We start from the raw sequence: 16957 nt of genomic DNA, 5'->3' as shown, positions 1-16957 counted from the left end.
ATCGCAAACAGACAACTGCAGTCTTCTATTAAAACAGTGGTAAAGTCCTATCAGGATATAAGTACCCGTATTGCCTCAATGGAGACTCGTACTGAGGGGCTGGAGACAGAGGTTAAGGCTACAGTTGCACAAGGGGCCATGCAGGGACAGCAGATCTGGATATGCAGTGGAAACTAGAGGATGCAGAGAACTGCCAGCGGCGGAACAATCTCCGGATTGTGGGCATAGCAGAGGGCCAAGAGGGGCAGGACACCAGGGCCTACATAGTGTCGTTATTTAAGAAAGCTTTCCCAGATCTTCTTGAATGGAACTGCGAGACAGAGATTCAGAGAGCACATCGATTTCCACTGTTTAAAAAAAAAACAAATATCTGATGTTAGTGGAGGACAGAACTATCCAAGGGCCATTATTATATATTTTGGCAACTTCTTGCTGGGCAATTAGTGTTTGAAAAAACTCGACCCAATTTAAAGACAAATGTAGAGGGAGTATCTTTCAAGACCAGATTTTGCACATGCCACGGTAGAGAGACGGTGGCGGTTGAGGCAGTTGATTGCACCGTTTCAGGAGGCAGGGGCAGAAACATATCTTCTAAGCCCCGCACGGTTAAAAATCATTTACAAATCAACAACGCAGACTTTTGTATCTGAAATAAAAGCAGGGGAATACTTGCAGCAATTAAGAAGCAGCAACAGTGGTGGAAATTAAATTGATCTATGGGTCTGGGTGACAAGGTGATTAGGGGAAAGGGGCGTTGAAAGTTTACTATGGAATGATGTTTCTTCTGTCTAAAGGCAGCCCCCCCGCTCAATTTTGCCGCTATTTTGTGGTGTGTGCCTTTTTTTTTTTCTTCTACCGTGACTGTTGCTAGGGACAGGTGGGAACTGTGGTGGTGGTGAAGAATTTTGATAATGTTAGTTTTATTAGCGGGCTGGGCTGGTGGGGTGGACGTCTTTCATCTAACAGGCCTAGGGACATGGCGATCCTATTTGTAGGGTTTTGGGTGGGTGGGTGGGATAGGGAGGGGAGGGTTGGTTTTGAGGGGAGGGGTTGGGACCGATCAGGGAAGTGGGGGTGGGGGGTAAGGGTGTAAAGGGACACACAGTAGGAAGGATGGTAATAATGTGAGGGGTTTCTTTAATGCAGAATTTGAAAAGATCATGTGGCTGGCCCAGGCAGGGTATGAGAGAAGATGGGTAAAATATGGGTCAGGAAAATAAAATGCGTATAGCTACAGTAAATGTCTGTGGGCTCAACAATGTTAAAAAACGCCAGCTGGTAAGGGAAGCCTTCAAGGCCTTTAAGGCCGATATTATTTGCATACAGGAGACACATATTGCAGGTGCACAGAAGCATTTGATGGAATTTTCTGGATGGAAGCTAGTGGCATGTACAAACCAGAATACTACTACCAGAGGGGTGGCCATAATTACACGAATTATGTCTCTAGTGGTTGGAAAACAGTTTACGGATAAGTCGGGTCGGGTGGTTTTTCTGGAATGTTTTGCTAGAGGGTCCAAGTTTACAATATACTCAATTTATGGATCAAATATGGCTGATCCGGAAATTTTCGACTTAGTTAACATAGAACTTGTATCCTGGACAACCCCGGTTGTAATATGTGGGGACCTTAATATTCATTTGGATAATTAAACCCCCATTCAAGAGCAGACGATGTACCTGGGTAGAAAAAACAAAGTTTTTTTGGCACTCTGGACATTAGTATTGAACTATGGGCTGATTGATGCCTGGCAGAAGTGTAGACCGCTATAATCAGGCCATACTTTTTTTTCTTTTCCACATAATAAATCAGCCAGGTTGGATTATTTTTTTGTGTGAGCATCTCTGCAAAAGGGATTAAAGATTGAGAGATATCCCAGAATTATATTGGATCATAACCCGTTGGTTTTGGTGGTGGAGTTAGGGAAGGAAGGGCCACAAGTTAAGTCCTGGTCTTTTGATAGAACATTACTAGCAGCCCCAGTGTATGTACAACAAATAAAAGTCTGGATGCCAGAGTTTTTTTTAGATAAATCGGGGTTCTGCCCCTTGCCATATAGTATGGGATACATTTAAAGCGGCCGATAGAGGAGAAACTCTGAGGTACGCAGTGAGAAAAGAGAGATTGCGTACTGAACAATTAAAGTTAATACAGATAAAGGTGAGTGCAGCTGAACAACGATTGGGGGAGGTGATGCGGAGTAAGGGAGAGACTTCAGATATTTTACATGAATTAACCGCTACAAAAGCAGAGGCCGTAAAAATTTATATGGAAATGGCAGCTGCTAAATTTCTGGTACATCGTCAGGAATGCTATGAATATAGCGAGAAAGTTGGTAAGCAGTTGGCCTTAAAAATAAGGCAGAAGCAAACTCATGGCAGTATCAGTACACTTGAGAATGAAGAAGGGCAGTTAGTTAGCAGTGGTCCCGAAATTCTAGAACTATTTAGACGGTTTTATCAAAAACTATACTCACAAGAAGGGAAACCCCAGGAGGAGGAGATGCTCTTAAACATGGGGAACACTCCATTGGGACAGTTGCAGGACCGAGATAAGAGTCAGTTGGAAGCCCCTCTGACAGCCAAGGAAATTGGCATACCAATTAGCGCTCTGGCAAGTGGCAAAGTAACCAGGGTAGATCAGATTCCACTCGAGTTCTATAAAACCTCTTAGAATTACAAAAGGAACTATTTAGTTTATTTCTTGAAATACAGTCAGGGTCCCCCCAACCGACTTCATGGGAAGAGGTCAAGATAATAGTTTTTTTGAAAAAAGACAAGGAGCTGCATTTACCTGGCTCATATCGCCCGATTTCTTTAATTAACAGTGACGCCAAAATCTATGCCAAGATATTGGCTAGTCAATTAAGTTCAGTGATTTCTAATCTTGTATCTCCGTGTCAGCACGGGTTTATCCCAGGAAAAGGTACAGCCGATCATATTAGACGTGTTATCACACTGTTGGACGCCAGGGCTGTGGCTAAACTTCCAATGGCAGTTCTACTGCTTGACGCAGAAAAAGCATTTGATCGTGTCCACTGGCCCTTCCTATGGACAATTCTGCGTAAAAATAATATTGGCCCCGGGTTTATTAAGGCGATTCAGCAGCTTTATCATAACCCTACTGCCACTATGCAAATAGCAGGGCTAAAATCAGCTCCCATTATTATTCAGAGAGGCACACGGCAGGGCTGTCCATGTTCACCTTTGTTGTTTGCCCTATATAGCGATCCTTCGATAAGGAAACTGCTTAACAATAAGCAGATCAGCCCAGTGGAATCGATAGGGGGCAGCACAAAAATACTTGTCTATGCAGATGATATTGCGGTCGTTACAACTGACCCCAAGACCGCTTTACAGGAAATAGAATATGAGGCCGCACGGTTTGGAATGGTGTCCAGTTACTTACTGAATAAAACTAAATGCCAAATATTAGTTAATGGCTGGGCAGTTTTTGAGGATGAGCGCAAAAAGACCCAGGTTCAATATCTAGGAGTCAAGCTGACGGCTAACCTTGATGAGATAGTAAAAATAAACCTGGCCCCGGTTTTTAATAAAGGTCAAGAAGGACCTGTACTGTATGAATAATTTGCATCTCTCATTGATGGGACACTGCAATGTGATTAAAATGACCTTTCTACCTAAAGTGCTCTACTTTTTTAGAACTATACCATTAGAAATTGGACAGGAATGGTTGAAACTAATGGAAGGATTGACTATTAATTTTTTATGGTCTTACACTAAAGCACGCCGGGCTTTTCGCTTTTTAACGCTTCCAAGAGAAAGAGGGGGGTGGGCGCTCCCCAACTTCAAATTATACTATCTGGCGGCTATATTACTATATGCACAGACACTATACGTTATGGATAGAACCATGCAAGAGACTCTTCGCTCAATCTATACACTAATTTTGGGTAAAGAGGCAGATGCAGCCTTCCTACGGATTTTAGAACCTAGTTACTACAAGAAGGTTAAATTCAAAATGATTAGATCCGCTTTTAAGGTATGGGCACAGGTCAAGCGCAAGGTAGGGATGGAGCGGGTCTGTTATTACACACCGCTCTGGAGCACACCTATGTTCCCAGAGATCTTTAAAGATAGGTACTGTATAGGATAGGCTAGTCGCGGGATTCAGAAAGTGGGGGACCTTTTTTTTTTAGGGAGGTCAAATAAAGAAATTTGAGGATTTAAATGCAGAGTTTGCCCTAGACAGTAGAGACTTTTTCAAGTTTTTACAGATTAGGAATTTTTTATTAACTAACTTCAAACACAACCCATGCGGGGGTAAGATCAAACTGATGGAGGCTGTGGGTAAACCCATAGGCTGTACTATTAGGAACTTGCACCCGCTCCTTCTAGATGTTAGTACAGGATGATGTGGCACTGCTCGTTAAGAAGGAGGAATCGCGGGTAGGCGCCAATGAGTCTGCAGTGTTTGATTCTATAGATATGGCTCAGAATGTTTTATTGTCGGACGGCCCGCAAGCTCAGCATTACATGGTCTTGTATAATTTATATTATACACCGGCCAAGATTGCCAGCTGGGGAAAAAGAGTGGGTAATACCTGTCCGCGATGCAGAAGCTTGGAGGCAGATCTTTGCCACATGTTTATTAATTGCGGGAAACTGTCAAGGCTTATTTATGAAATATCAGAATTTTTGAAGAAAGTTCTGAAACAGAATATTAATATAACACCTCAACTGGTGTTGCTGGTGGTTGATGATTCTGTCTGTAAGAACCAATCAAGGTATTTTTTGTTCTTGGCAATGTCTGTATTACGTGGATGTGTTGCGTCTGATTGGCTGGAATCTGGCCCTCTGTCTCGGAATCAATGGATTACGCGTCTGTTATCTGCATATCATCTGGAATACAGTTTATATAGTATAAAGGGTGCCGCAGCTAGGAAAAAAGGTTCCAAAATTTGGGCACCATTGTGCTCATGGCTTCAGGGCTCTGAGAGTGGACTGATAAAAAAACTAAGCTATTCATGAATTCCCGCTCTTTTTACATGAATATTTTTCTACTCTGTGTATAAAAATAATGTTAATAACTGATATTTGAGATTTATGTATGGACTATGAAGTCTTTTTATGATGAAATTTTATACCGCTGTGTGTCCTATAAAAATAAAAATGTAAAAACATTTTTTACTTACCTTTATTGCCAGGGAGGGTTATAGACCAATTAATTGTGCTATATATTATTACTCATGGTTAGTGTAATAAAAAAAAAAAAAGACAAAATAACAGGGAGATTGGAGCCACAAACCGATGTTCATAAGGACAGGCTGTCCCTGTGTTCCTACCTCTGAGTTTGCTTTCTCTGAGGCCCGGGGTCGCAAATGCAGTGCCACTAGTCACAACGGGCAAACTAGCTGCGACCCCTCGTGACCTCTTAAAGACGCCAATGTGTGAGCAGGAGAATTATGTCACAAATGACAAGTGTTAGAATGCAGAACAAGTGCTAAGAAGTCCACATTAATAGCAACCTGAACGCTAGGTCCTAACATGTCTGTCACGGCCCCAAAATGATTCAGTGCACAGATAATAAGTGGGTTAACATGCATCGAAGTCTGTGATTGTAACGTTTTCGAAACATATAGAAGAAGCATGCTTCTCATGACACGGTGATATAAAGTCTACTGTGTGAATACTCTGCTGCACTCGTGTTAGGCTGAAGATGAGCACCTCTGTTGGGTGCCAGATGTGCAATATCCCCTCCCTATTTCCAGCCTTGCAGCACTAGTGGACTCAGTCCTGGTCTCCAAGTTGCATAGAGTAAATGCATTCTCTGTGCTGAGGGTCAGGTTGAGCAATCACGGCCATGCCCCCATGCTGCAAGCTGCCACTCCTGCCAGGCACTGTGGCCAGTGGCATAAATGGAGGGTCATTTGTGTACCCACAACTCACTTCTTGGATGGGCCTGGCTGATAAACGCTATGTTCTGGGTGCCTGGTTCAGTACAGACATTCTGAAAAGGAGAACCTGGGAAGGTACAAAGGCACTAAATGTATAATTACACTTATTTGGCTGATAGGGCCTAAACCTTGCTGATAAAGCACATCAATGTCATGTGGAGAATACACAAATAAAGAGCTTATTAAAAATGTAATGTTACTCTTTGGTAAAATATTCTCTTAAAATCAGTCACCTTAATCACAAAGCACATGTCTACATAGATAAACATAAAGGCTCTCATTACGACCCTGGTGGTTGATGGAGAAGTGGCAGTTTTACCGCCAACAGGCTGGCGGTAAAAAAAAATGAATTATGACCATGGCGGTTACCCCCATGGTCATCTGCCACTTCTCCCATCAGACCGCCAGGGCGGAGACGACCGCTGGGCTGGAGACTTGGGTCTCCAGCCCGGCGGCCGTCACACTACCGCCGGCGGTATCATGACCCGGCTTAAAGCCATGGATTTCATGGGGTTGGGAACCACCATGAATTCCCTGCCACTGATAGGGGTCTCCCCCACCCCCCACCCCCACCCCGAGTCTGTCCCGACACCCCCCACTCCCCTTACCACCCCCCAAAGGTGGCAGGAGCCCCCTCCCCACCCCCACCCCAACATCACATTACTGATTCACACCCGACACGCACGCAGGCTCCAACAACACACATACCCGCACACACACCAACAAACATGCGAACAACCACACACAGTCATACACATACACCCACATTCAGACATACACGCACACATCCATACAGACATACATACAGACAACCATGCGCACATTTCCAAACACACAACAGCCTGCATGCATACAGGCACTCACACACCCCCTCTACATACTCACACGCACACCCCCATGCACACAGACAACACACAACAACCTCCCACCCCCCTCCCTAATGGAAGATCAACTTACCTGGTCCTTTGATCCTCCGGGAGGGGACGGGATCCATGGGGGCTGCTCCGCCGCCAGCACCCCGTCAACAGAACACCGCCACGCCGAATCACAGAACGTGATTCGGTGGGCGGTGTTCTGTTGATGTGGCGGTGGAGGTGGAGCAACCTCCACTTCCCTGCCGACCGCCAGTATGGCTGCTGCCGGCTCTCTGTCTGGAAAAGGACGGAGGGCTGCCAGCAGTCATAATGCGCTGAGTGGAAAACCGCCTGCACTGGCGGTCTTCAGCACGGCGGTCCCTCTGCAGTCTTGTAAAAAGACCGCTGAGGTTGCAATGACCCCCAAAGTGTATTTTGTGCTCAGTGCACCAAACCAATGATCTCTCAGGTAGGAATTTTACTAGAGCATTCCCATAGCACATGCTGCAATGTCTCTGTCTGCTGAAAGTCAGAACAATCCCAATAGTGGTTGAGACGCTTCCGGACATACATTCAAATATAAATATTTTCTCTGATTTAAATTATATTTACTTTACTCTTTAGGAACATCAACCTAACAGATAAAACAAACGGCATGTTTAAATATCCTGCACCCTTTAACCTGGAGGATCATAGGAGGAGAGGTTTGTACCTGTTTTGCGCAGTATTTTCGCAACCTTCCTTGAAGCACATCAACATACATCAGTCATATAAACAACCGTTTTACCTGATGTAACAGAACAATCAACTGAGGACAGAATTGTCTTCATCTATTATTTTGCTTGCTTTTTCTGAACCCCTTTTAGAAAATTACCCAAACTGCCCCCATTTAATGCACTTTTTGACTACTTATTTAAATACCCTACTCTTCCCCTAGTTTGCCATCTTCATTCAAAAACGTGAATATGTAACTCTGGCCTTCAAGGAAATAAGAAGAAAGCCCAGTTCAGTGCATACCACCACTATTGGCCCATCTGACCCTTCCAAAGACTGAGCGCTTTACCCCATAACGTGTACAGTTTGTTTGGGTCATTCTTGTAAATACCAAAGCAGAGACCACGTGAGAAGTTATCTAAACCAACAATATTAAAAGAAAAGAAGCACGATCACACTATCACCCACAACCTGAGTACAGCAAAGTAAGAAAGCAAAATCCAACTGTCAACCTGCAAGGACAAGGTACTGGGACCAGCACAAGAGTAACAGCAAAACAGAGCAACACCCTCTATCAGAATGTGATTTGAACCATTGCCATGTCAAGCCTGCCAGATCCACACATCACACGTATTTCTTTGACACCCAAGTTTAGTTCATGAAAGGGGTTGGTGCCCTCAAGCAAGTAGACAATTTAGAAACTGTAATGGGTGATTTACTTTCCATAGAACAAAAAATTATCAAAAAAACGATGCACAGAAAGCGCAGTCATGTGAGTGCTTCATTGAATTGTGAGAACATCAACTTCACTACAGTGGGGTTCATTGTGCGTAGGTGAGCATAACCTGCTCTACCATTCCTACGCTGAAGACATTCTTACTTCCTATCTGCCTACCAATAGACTTGTGCCCATATTTATACTTTTTGATGCAAATCAGCACTGGCTTGCGTAAAAAAATGTACCGCCGGCTAACGCCATTCCAACGCACCAGGCGGGTGCCTTATTTATGGATTGACATTAGTCAGTGCTGCGGGCTGGTTAGAGTAAAAAAAAATGACTCTAACCAGGCAGCGCCGGCGTAGGGGAAAATGGGGGTTGTGCATCAAAAACTGGTGCAAGTCAGGTTAGAGTCAAAAATCATGTCTCTAACCAGACTTGCGCCATGTTTTGATGCACAACCCCCCATGGAAATGACTCCTGTCTTAGCAAAGACAGGAGTCATGCCCCCCTGCCCAATGGCCATGCCCAGGGGACTTCTGTCCCCTGTGCATGGACATTGGGCGCAGTGGCACGTAGGGGGCCCCAAGTTAGGCCCCCCATGCCACTAAAAGAAATGTAAAAATATACTTACCTCAACTTACCTGTACTTACCTGGGATGGGTCCCCCCGTCCATGGGTGTCCTCCAGTGGGGCAGGGAAGGGCACCTGTGGACAGCTTCCATGGTCAGAGACCGTGGACTTGTGCCCACAGGTCCCTTAACACCTGCCCTCACCCAGGCGTTAAAAAACAGCGCACATCAGGCTGGGCACCGTTTTTTAAGGCCTGCCCCCTTCTGTGCATCAAAATGACATGGGAGTATAAATAAGGCGCACAGGCCTTAAAGTCATTTTTTGGACGGGAACGCCTACCTTGTATGTCATTAACGCAAGGCGGTTTCCCGCATCCAGAAAATGACGCACACAGATGAATTTTGATGTTCGCGGTGCGAGTGTCATAGTATAAATATGCTGCAAGGTTTGCGCCGAATGTGCGTCAAAATTTTTGACACACATTCGGCGCAAACAGTGTATAAATATGCCCCCTGGTGTTAATGAATGGATGGCAAGGACCTTCTTGATATACAGCTGGACTAAAACTGAACTACAATTCCTGAGCACCAAGTGCACCACGATCCTCCAATTTGTCCAAAATATATCACTTATTTGTGGTCAATATATCGTCTCCAGCACCAAGGAAAAATACCTGTGAGTCACCCTGACTCAAAAATTACTCCTAGGCTGATTCAGAAGTCAGAACATCCTGCCAACAGCTCTAATTACTCTGCAACATCTCCGTTGGATTCCACCAAGAACTGTTTAGTCATAGAAAGTACAGTGAGCAGCTCTAGGCTCCATACCACCAACTAACTTTAATTCTTCAGCACAAAAAGAAATCTGGAACTCACTTCTGGTGCAAGGGTGCGTGTGTTGGAGCTAGGATGCCAAAAGGGCACCAGTGCAATTGCGCTTCATAAGGAAATGTGTTTTTTCGGTATTTAGCATGATTTTTTTTTCTTGTGAAATGCTAGAAGGGAACTTGTGCTAGCAGAAATGTCTCGTGGTGAGATGTTTCTGAACAAACCGGCCACTCAATAGTATTGCACAAAATCTTTTTTTACACAGACTGTGTGTTCACATAAAAGAACTTACACAAATAAATGTAAAGCAAAATTTAGAAATAAATCTCACACTTTGCATAACACGAAATTCAGGAAGTTCACAAATTTCACCAGCGGAATTAAAATTTTGCCCAGACCTATAATTCAATCTCTATGACTCTATATCTTCAATATCCCCCGTTTAAGGTCCCTGACTATCTTATCAGCAAAATACAACATTCACTGGACTCATTTGATAAAAACGTATCCAGACACCCCAAGAACGCTGCAGCTCGAAAGAAAGGAAATACACTGCACTTCGAGGGCTCCACCATTGATGCACACTGTAGATGACCATTCACATCGAGGCCATCCAAGTTACAACTTTCCAAATAGCCTTCACTCTGAAAGGTATTGAGGGGCATATTTTTGAGTCCCTAGTGCCACCTTGCTCCATATTAACATAATATTTGTATGCTAATGTGGCACAACAATGCCAAAATCCTCACTCCACATTTACAAAGTGGCGCAATGCATGCATTGCGTTACTTTCTACCCCTTTGTACTACATTATGGCTGTGCCAGGTATAATGTATGCAACGGGGGCGTTCCCCCATTAGGGGGGGGCGAAAAAATGGTGCAAGGAAATCTAACAGATTTCCTTGCGTCATTTTTTACGGCACTTTTAACACGTGTTCAGAGTAGGCATTAAAAGGGGACTTCCATCATTTTTAATGGGCCCTGATGTACTCTGCAGGAGTAGTGCCAATATTTTGGCGCTATTCCTGCAGAGTACATCAATAACGTCACAAAAAATTACGCTATTGCCCCCTACCCTGCGCCATGGTGCGCCGTATTTTAAATACGGCACACAGGTGGTGGTGGTAGGAGGGCGGTAAAGGTCGCAAGAAAAGTGGCGCTGCACAAAGTGCAGCGCCACTTTTCCTAAATATGCCCCTGTGTACCTTATGATAAGTCCAAATAAAGCAAGTTGGCGAATACAACAGAAACAACAGGTGAAAAGGCGGGAAAGGGCCCTCAAGAGCAACATGGCAGTAGGAAAAACATCTGGGCTTCAGGAAGTCAGGAACACATTCAGAGAAGGTGAGGGAAATAAAAGGTCAATTTTGGTGCTGAGAGAAAGAGAAAATAGAGGATAGCATAGAAGCACAACAGACGGGTTATGCACCTCTTGGAAGAGAGCTGGAAGGCAATTGTGTGAGTGAAGCCTCTGTCCATAACAAAAGCAACCACGACCATGATATAGATGAGGAACAGAGGAGGGTGAGAAAAACAGAAGGAGGAAAACATTGTAGAATGTGATGTGGGCGAGACCTGAGAAGGTAATAGTAGGAGAATGGGTAGGGGAGATACATGTGCAGCCATATGGAGAGTGTATGACTGCAGGGACGGGCCAAATGTGCTTCCCCCATACATAAAGACAAACCCATTTTGTGAACAATGAAAACTTACACAAGGGCATGGACAAACAAAGGAAACAAAGTAGATGAAAAATGTGTCAAAGAACTTAAGGACCTTATGATTCAGTGATTAAGAACTTGTTGAAATCGTCTGACTTCTTCATAACTATTTACCTGACAATGCTAGGAATGAAGAAGCACGAAAACCTCCTTAGAGGTACATGATTAAATCTGGGTAAAAAATACTTCTTCATTCTTATTTACATTGCTGATTCTTGCGGTTCCCTCATTGAACCTATTCTATGGTTGTCTTTTTATTTCCCCTATGGTATAGTTATCCTTATATTACTATATGAAGGGACCTTTTTGACTTCTTTGACTGTTTTAAGAAAAAGAATAAAAAATGACTTAAAAACAAAAGAAATACGTAGAGTCGACACAGTAAGTGTCATTGGAGTAAGTATTTGCAGCAGTACTTACGAAGACTTGCCGCATCCAGTTGGTCCAAGGATCGCATTAAGGCCAGGTCTCATTATCCCACTGGAAAAGCACAAATGCAGTTATAGGTCATGAGTGGTCCCTCGTTCATGAAGGAATACTCTATTAACACAAACAGTAATATTATAAATGTTAGTAAAAAGAAGGTGGAAATGTTAAATATCTGATTGTGTATCATCTGAGAAGATAATACTGGCAGAATTCAATGTGCAGAACCAGGTGACAAAGGAAAGCAAAATAACTGGAAGAGCACCTTGGGAGAGTTTTATACTTGTAATTGTGATAATTTACATGCAATCTACTGATAAGGGAAATCATTTGAATATTACCAGGATTTTTAGTTACTTTCAGCAGTTGACTGCCCTTGGTGGAAAAATGAAAAAATTCTAGGGTAATTTACACAGACCGATCAAAGTTCACAATGTACTTGAGGTGCCAACTGTCTACGAGGCTGGACAACATAGTCCTTGTGGTGAAGAGAGATGGTCCTCAAGAAGCAGTCCACATATTAACATTGCCAAAAGACTTCACTGTATCTTCCCTTTATCCCTAGAAAACTCTTCACTTGTCATTTGTATGTTGTTGATATTTTGGCTTGTAGTTGTAAGTGGCTTAACGATCAAAAGTCAATGTATGTGGGGGGGGGTTATATAGACAGTAATGTAACTGTGATCGCTTCACAGTGGTGTCCAAAGATTTAGGTACATAAGCTTAGTGCAAGGGGTTCAGTAGAAACATACTAAAGTATGGTTAAGTGGTGTGAGAAAGTCACACTTTTATCATGTTCAACTTGATATTTCTGACTGATACTGATGGTAACGCACCCTGACTGTTCCCTGGGCTCTGCTTAACAGGCTCAGGGCCAGTGCGCTGAATAAAAGGTATATGCTCAAATGATAGTGTTATAGTTCCAATTGGCAATGACAGACCCTGTAAGTCCCTAGTGGATAATAGGGCAAGGGGAATTCAAACTACCTATATGTCCCTAGATTATAATAGGGCCTGGAAGTTTAGAGGCCCAGTAGATTGCTTGCACTGGGGTCTGCACTGCTGTGTGTCTGCTGCCCATTTTAAAGGCAGCCTTGCTTTGCAGACTCTCTTTAAAAAGTAAAATCTATGCATATTAAACTTTGAAATGTAATGTACTTCCAAAGTATTAATCTACCTTATTTTTAGTCACCTGAATGTCTCCCATAGATGCCCCAGTGGTGGGGTGACATGTGATAAGCAGGGACATTATAAAATATGTTTTATATGCCCTGGTGAGGGAAAAACTGCACCTTTTCATTTTCCCCCATTGTAGAAAGTCAGTTCCACAGGCTATAATGGAAATATGTTTCATAAGCCTAAGTATAACTAGAAAGAACTTTAAAATGTCATAAGTGGACTCAAATAAATGGTAGTGATAAATGCAACACGTTGCCATTGTTGAATTTATCAGAACTTATATGTAAAGAATTTATAAGACTTTCTTTTCTGTAAGCCAAATTCCAGCCTGCTAGGGGTCTTTCCTGATTGACCAGTCCTAACCGGATTAGCCAGGCTCCCTTGATTAGGTGTTAAGTGGCCTGCTCTGAGCAGAGGTTATCTGATGGGGGAAGGTAGGCAAGATGGCGATCGAGGCCAGGAAGGGGGCTGGGTGAAGCAAGCTGAGGCTTCCAAACGATATCTATCAGTCAGAAAGGAATGCAACCAGGCCTGCCCTCTCACCCTTGTACCCCACAGATAGATGAGAAGGAATTTGCAGATATGCAGAGGGAGAGTTAAAGGAAATTAGCTACACGAAGGGGTTGGTATAGCCAGCTCTTGTTTTTCTGGAGAGAAGTTGTCATGCCTCTGGGTGGCACCCTGCAGCTCATTGGACAATGGTGCCCACTGACTGTCCCCCAAGATGATGGAATAAAAGTGTCTGTCCTGCCTTGGAATTCAGATCTGCTGCATGAAACCAAAGGAAGAAGAAGGACTGCCCTGCTGAAACCCTGATTTGTAACCCAGAGGCCTGCACATTTAAAGACTGTGTCTGTTTCACACTGGAACAACAGCCCAAATGATTTTGCCTTGCTTCAAAAATGACTCAGGAGTGGAGTCCCTAAAGCAGCAGGTTAAACAAGATTACCTGCACCAACTTCCACAAAAGACCCCAACCTGGAGTGTGCCTAATGGACAAGGATTTGGTCAGGTGCATTGTGGGAATTGCAGTCCCAAAGACCCAAGGAGCAACTCCGAGATTCTGGAACCTTGGGTTGGGGTTGCGGATCACTTTTCTGCCTCAAAGCACACTTCTAGAAGTGAGTGTAGAAGAGTTACATTGCAGATGGCTGAGACTCTTGACTGTGTCCTGGTCCAGTGCAAGCTTCCCTTTGAGCACTATTTGCTTCAAAACACTAGTTTTACTTTCAATCTTTAAAAAATCATATCTCTGATTCTCTATATTGGATTTTTGTCATTTTGGTGTCATTTTAAAGATAAAAATATGTACTATTTTTATTAAGAATGTGGAATTTTTGTTACATGCTTTATCTGACTTATTTACTCCATTTGTATATTTAAATGCTTTACATACTGTCTCCTGAGTTAAGCCTGACTGCCTGTTGCCAAGCTACCAGGGATTGAACCAGGGGCTACTTTGTGGGACCTTGACTGGGCACAACCCTGTGTTGGGGATGTTTTGCTAGTGGTAGGTGTGTACCTACCCTTATCTATACCCACCCTCTAACAAGTGGTACACAGGAATCCATAAGTGGGATTCAGGAAGCCAAGCGTTAGTCAATGGGAAGAAGCCAGCAGTAGTAGACTCAATCGTATGAGGCTAGAATGTTGCTTTTTCATGGTGTATACTACATTTGTGCAAGGTTGCACCACGGTCAGACCACCAGCACTGCCACTTCTCCTCCACTGGATGGGATGGTAGTGCTGGCTTGCCTAATCCGCCTGGGCAACGCTGCCCTGGGGATTACGACCCCCCTCTCTGCCAGCTTTTACATGGCAGTAGCACCGCCATGTAAAGGCTGGCGGAGACGGGATGCAGAGGGCCCCTGCACTGCCCATGCACTTGGCATAGGCAGTTCAGGGGCACCACCGCCAGCCCGTTGCACTTTTCACTGTCTGCCTTTCCGCTGTTTCCACCCGCTGACCCAGCAGGAAACCCATAATAGGGGCTACGGGAAGGGGACCGCACTGGTGGTATCCTGACTGCGGGACTTCAGAGGACAGCCTTTTCCATACAGCAAAGTCTTAATTAGGGCCAAAAGTCTTCAAAAGCCTAAACTATTGGCTTTCTTATTACTTTTATTTTTTACTAGTCATTAAATAGTCCTGTGTTGGTGAGGCAATGTTCAAACATGTTTTAAACTAAACAGCCATAGTTCCTAAATCTTCCGTTTGTGAATTCTTGATTGTATGATACTCCCCAATATGCACTATATATTTTGTTGCTGTTGCTTTTTCATTTTTTTCATAGATCTCTTTTTCTAGAAAATGTTTGAGTATGCATCATATCTCTCGGCCCTTTGGATCTGCTGCAAACTGGTGGAGTCGATTTTTACACGTAATGTGTATGTATTTATGTCGCTTTTGATTTTGTCACACATATAATGAGGTGAATTATTTATTGGCGAGTATTTATATACTTCACTAGTTCCATACATAACTGGGTTCTTTTATCTAGTTTTAATGTGGCTAGTTTTATTATATGGAGCTTATTTCTGAAAGTGGCTTTTCTCATATATTATTAGTTATTTTCCTAAATTAAAGTTAGCTGTTGTTTACCTTAACTTTAATTTAGGAAAAGAACTAACAGTATATAAGAGAAAAGCACTTTCCAAAAAAGCTTCATAGAATATAGCCAGTCACACTAAAATCACATGAAACATCACAGTTATGTATACCAAACAGTAAAGTATATTAGTGATCGCTGATTCAGGATTAAATTAACCAAGACTGAATAGGTTAAGTACCTTTGCAAACAGTAACGTGGTTACATTTTCTAAACGAGAACCTTGGTTTACCGCTACCCAGAAACTGAGACCGATGTCTGCCAAAACCTTTTCTTTTTGAAACCTGGACTCTCTGGAGGAGTTATGTTACAAATTGTTTTTTGATATCGGAAGGGGGCCGAGGTGATCATTACCACACCTTCATCTTGAGTTATATATATAGTTTATGACACTATTGGTGCACAGGTCTTGAGGACCAACCCCCTAGACCTCAGATAACCAGACAATGTAAATATTCTATAATTACCCTCAAATTGATGAAGCCATATTAAGATAAAAATCATGGACTGAACTATATGTGGCTGATTATTGAATCATAAAATGATGGTGTATAATGAGATCAGTTTGTGGTTAGATCATATTACTCCACCTTTAATTGGAATATATGTGACATCTGATACGTTTAATTCTGAGGACATTATGAAAAGTATTATTAGGATTCGAATAATGCGTTACTTCTTCACATATAATTGCATGAAAACATCTAAATTGATATAAGTTAAGGATTTGCAATATGTCCATTTTGAATTTCTGATTCGAATGGATAGATATTGGAATATGGTCTCACATTGAGGTTAGTAAGAGTATTAATAAGTACATAAAAAATGCTATAATCAATAAGGATTCATAATAATTCTTGTTGGCTTGAAATAATTAATTTAAATTACCATCATAATTTTAATAATGAAAATGTCATTATAAACCAACCTTGTCAAAGGCATACGATCGTATGAATGAAAGTGCCACTTTAAAATGGCCTCTATAGATATACGGCCTGAAACGAGGCTCTTTAACGGACTTCCCAGGTGGAAGCGTTCAATGAAAGTATATAAACGGCATGAGAGAACACAACTAGTTTTGCTGGTTTCCAGATGGCGTTCTGCCGTGGAGCGCGTTACACGCTGCAACTATGAGGTAGGAGTTTGGGTTATCCGTTGATATAATTGGCACAAAAGTTGCACGATGACGAAGGTGTATATAGTTTTTTCTCAAAGGATAGCAGAATAATATTATATATTTACACGTAGTTCAATCTGTTTAAAATTAAGTTTAACAAAAGTTCCGAAGATAGGGTCTGCAATGAAGTTTCTGAATTACACTTTACCAATAATGGCGCAGTAAGACATAATGCAATTGATGCGCAACTAAAACAAAATAGTTTTTCAACATCGGATGATGTATACTTTGACAACGAAATT

The 16957-nt window shown here is 42.7% G+C and overlaps 1 protein-coding gene across 1 annotated transcript in view; it reads right to left on the bottom strand.

The window, feature by feature from the left end:
• The window catches only part of LOC138254106 (broad substrate specificity ATP-binding cassette transporter ABCG2-like), a 319412-nt gene that overhangs the window by 165805 nt on the left and 136650 nt on the right, over nucleotides 1–16957 (bottom strand). The window contains exon 5 of the mRNA XM_069205808.1: nucleotides 11746–11805. Coding sequence (XP_069061909.1) covers nucleotides 11746–11805 — 60 coding nt within the window. The remainder of the gene's footprint in view (nucleotides 1–11745; nucleotides 11806–16957) is intronic.

The sequence above is a fragment of the Pleurodeles waltl genome, chromosome 1_2, assembly GCF_031143425.1.
Source record: "Pleurodeles waltl isolate 20211129_DDA chromosome 1_2, aPleWal1.hap1.20221129, whole genome shotgun sequence".
Lineage (NCBI taxonomy): Eukaryota > Metazoa > Chordata > Amphibia > Caudata > Salamandridae > Pleurodeles > Pleurodeles waltl.
Note: the sequence above shows the minus strand (reverse complement) of the source record. Positions and strands in the feature narration are given on the sequence as shown.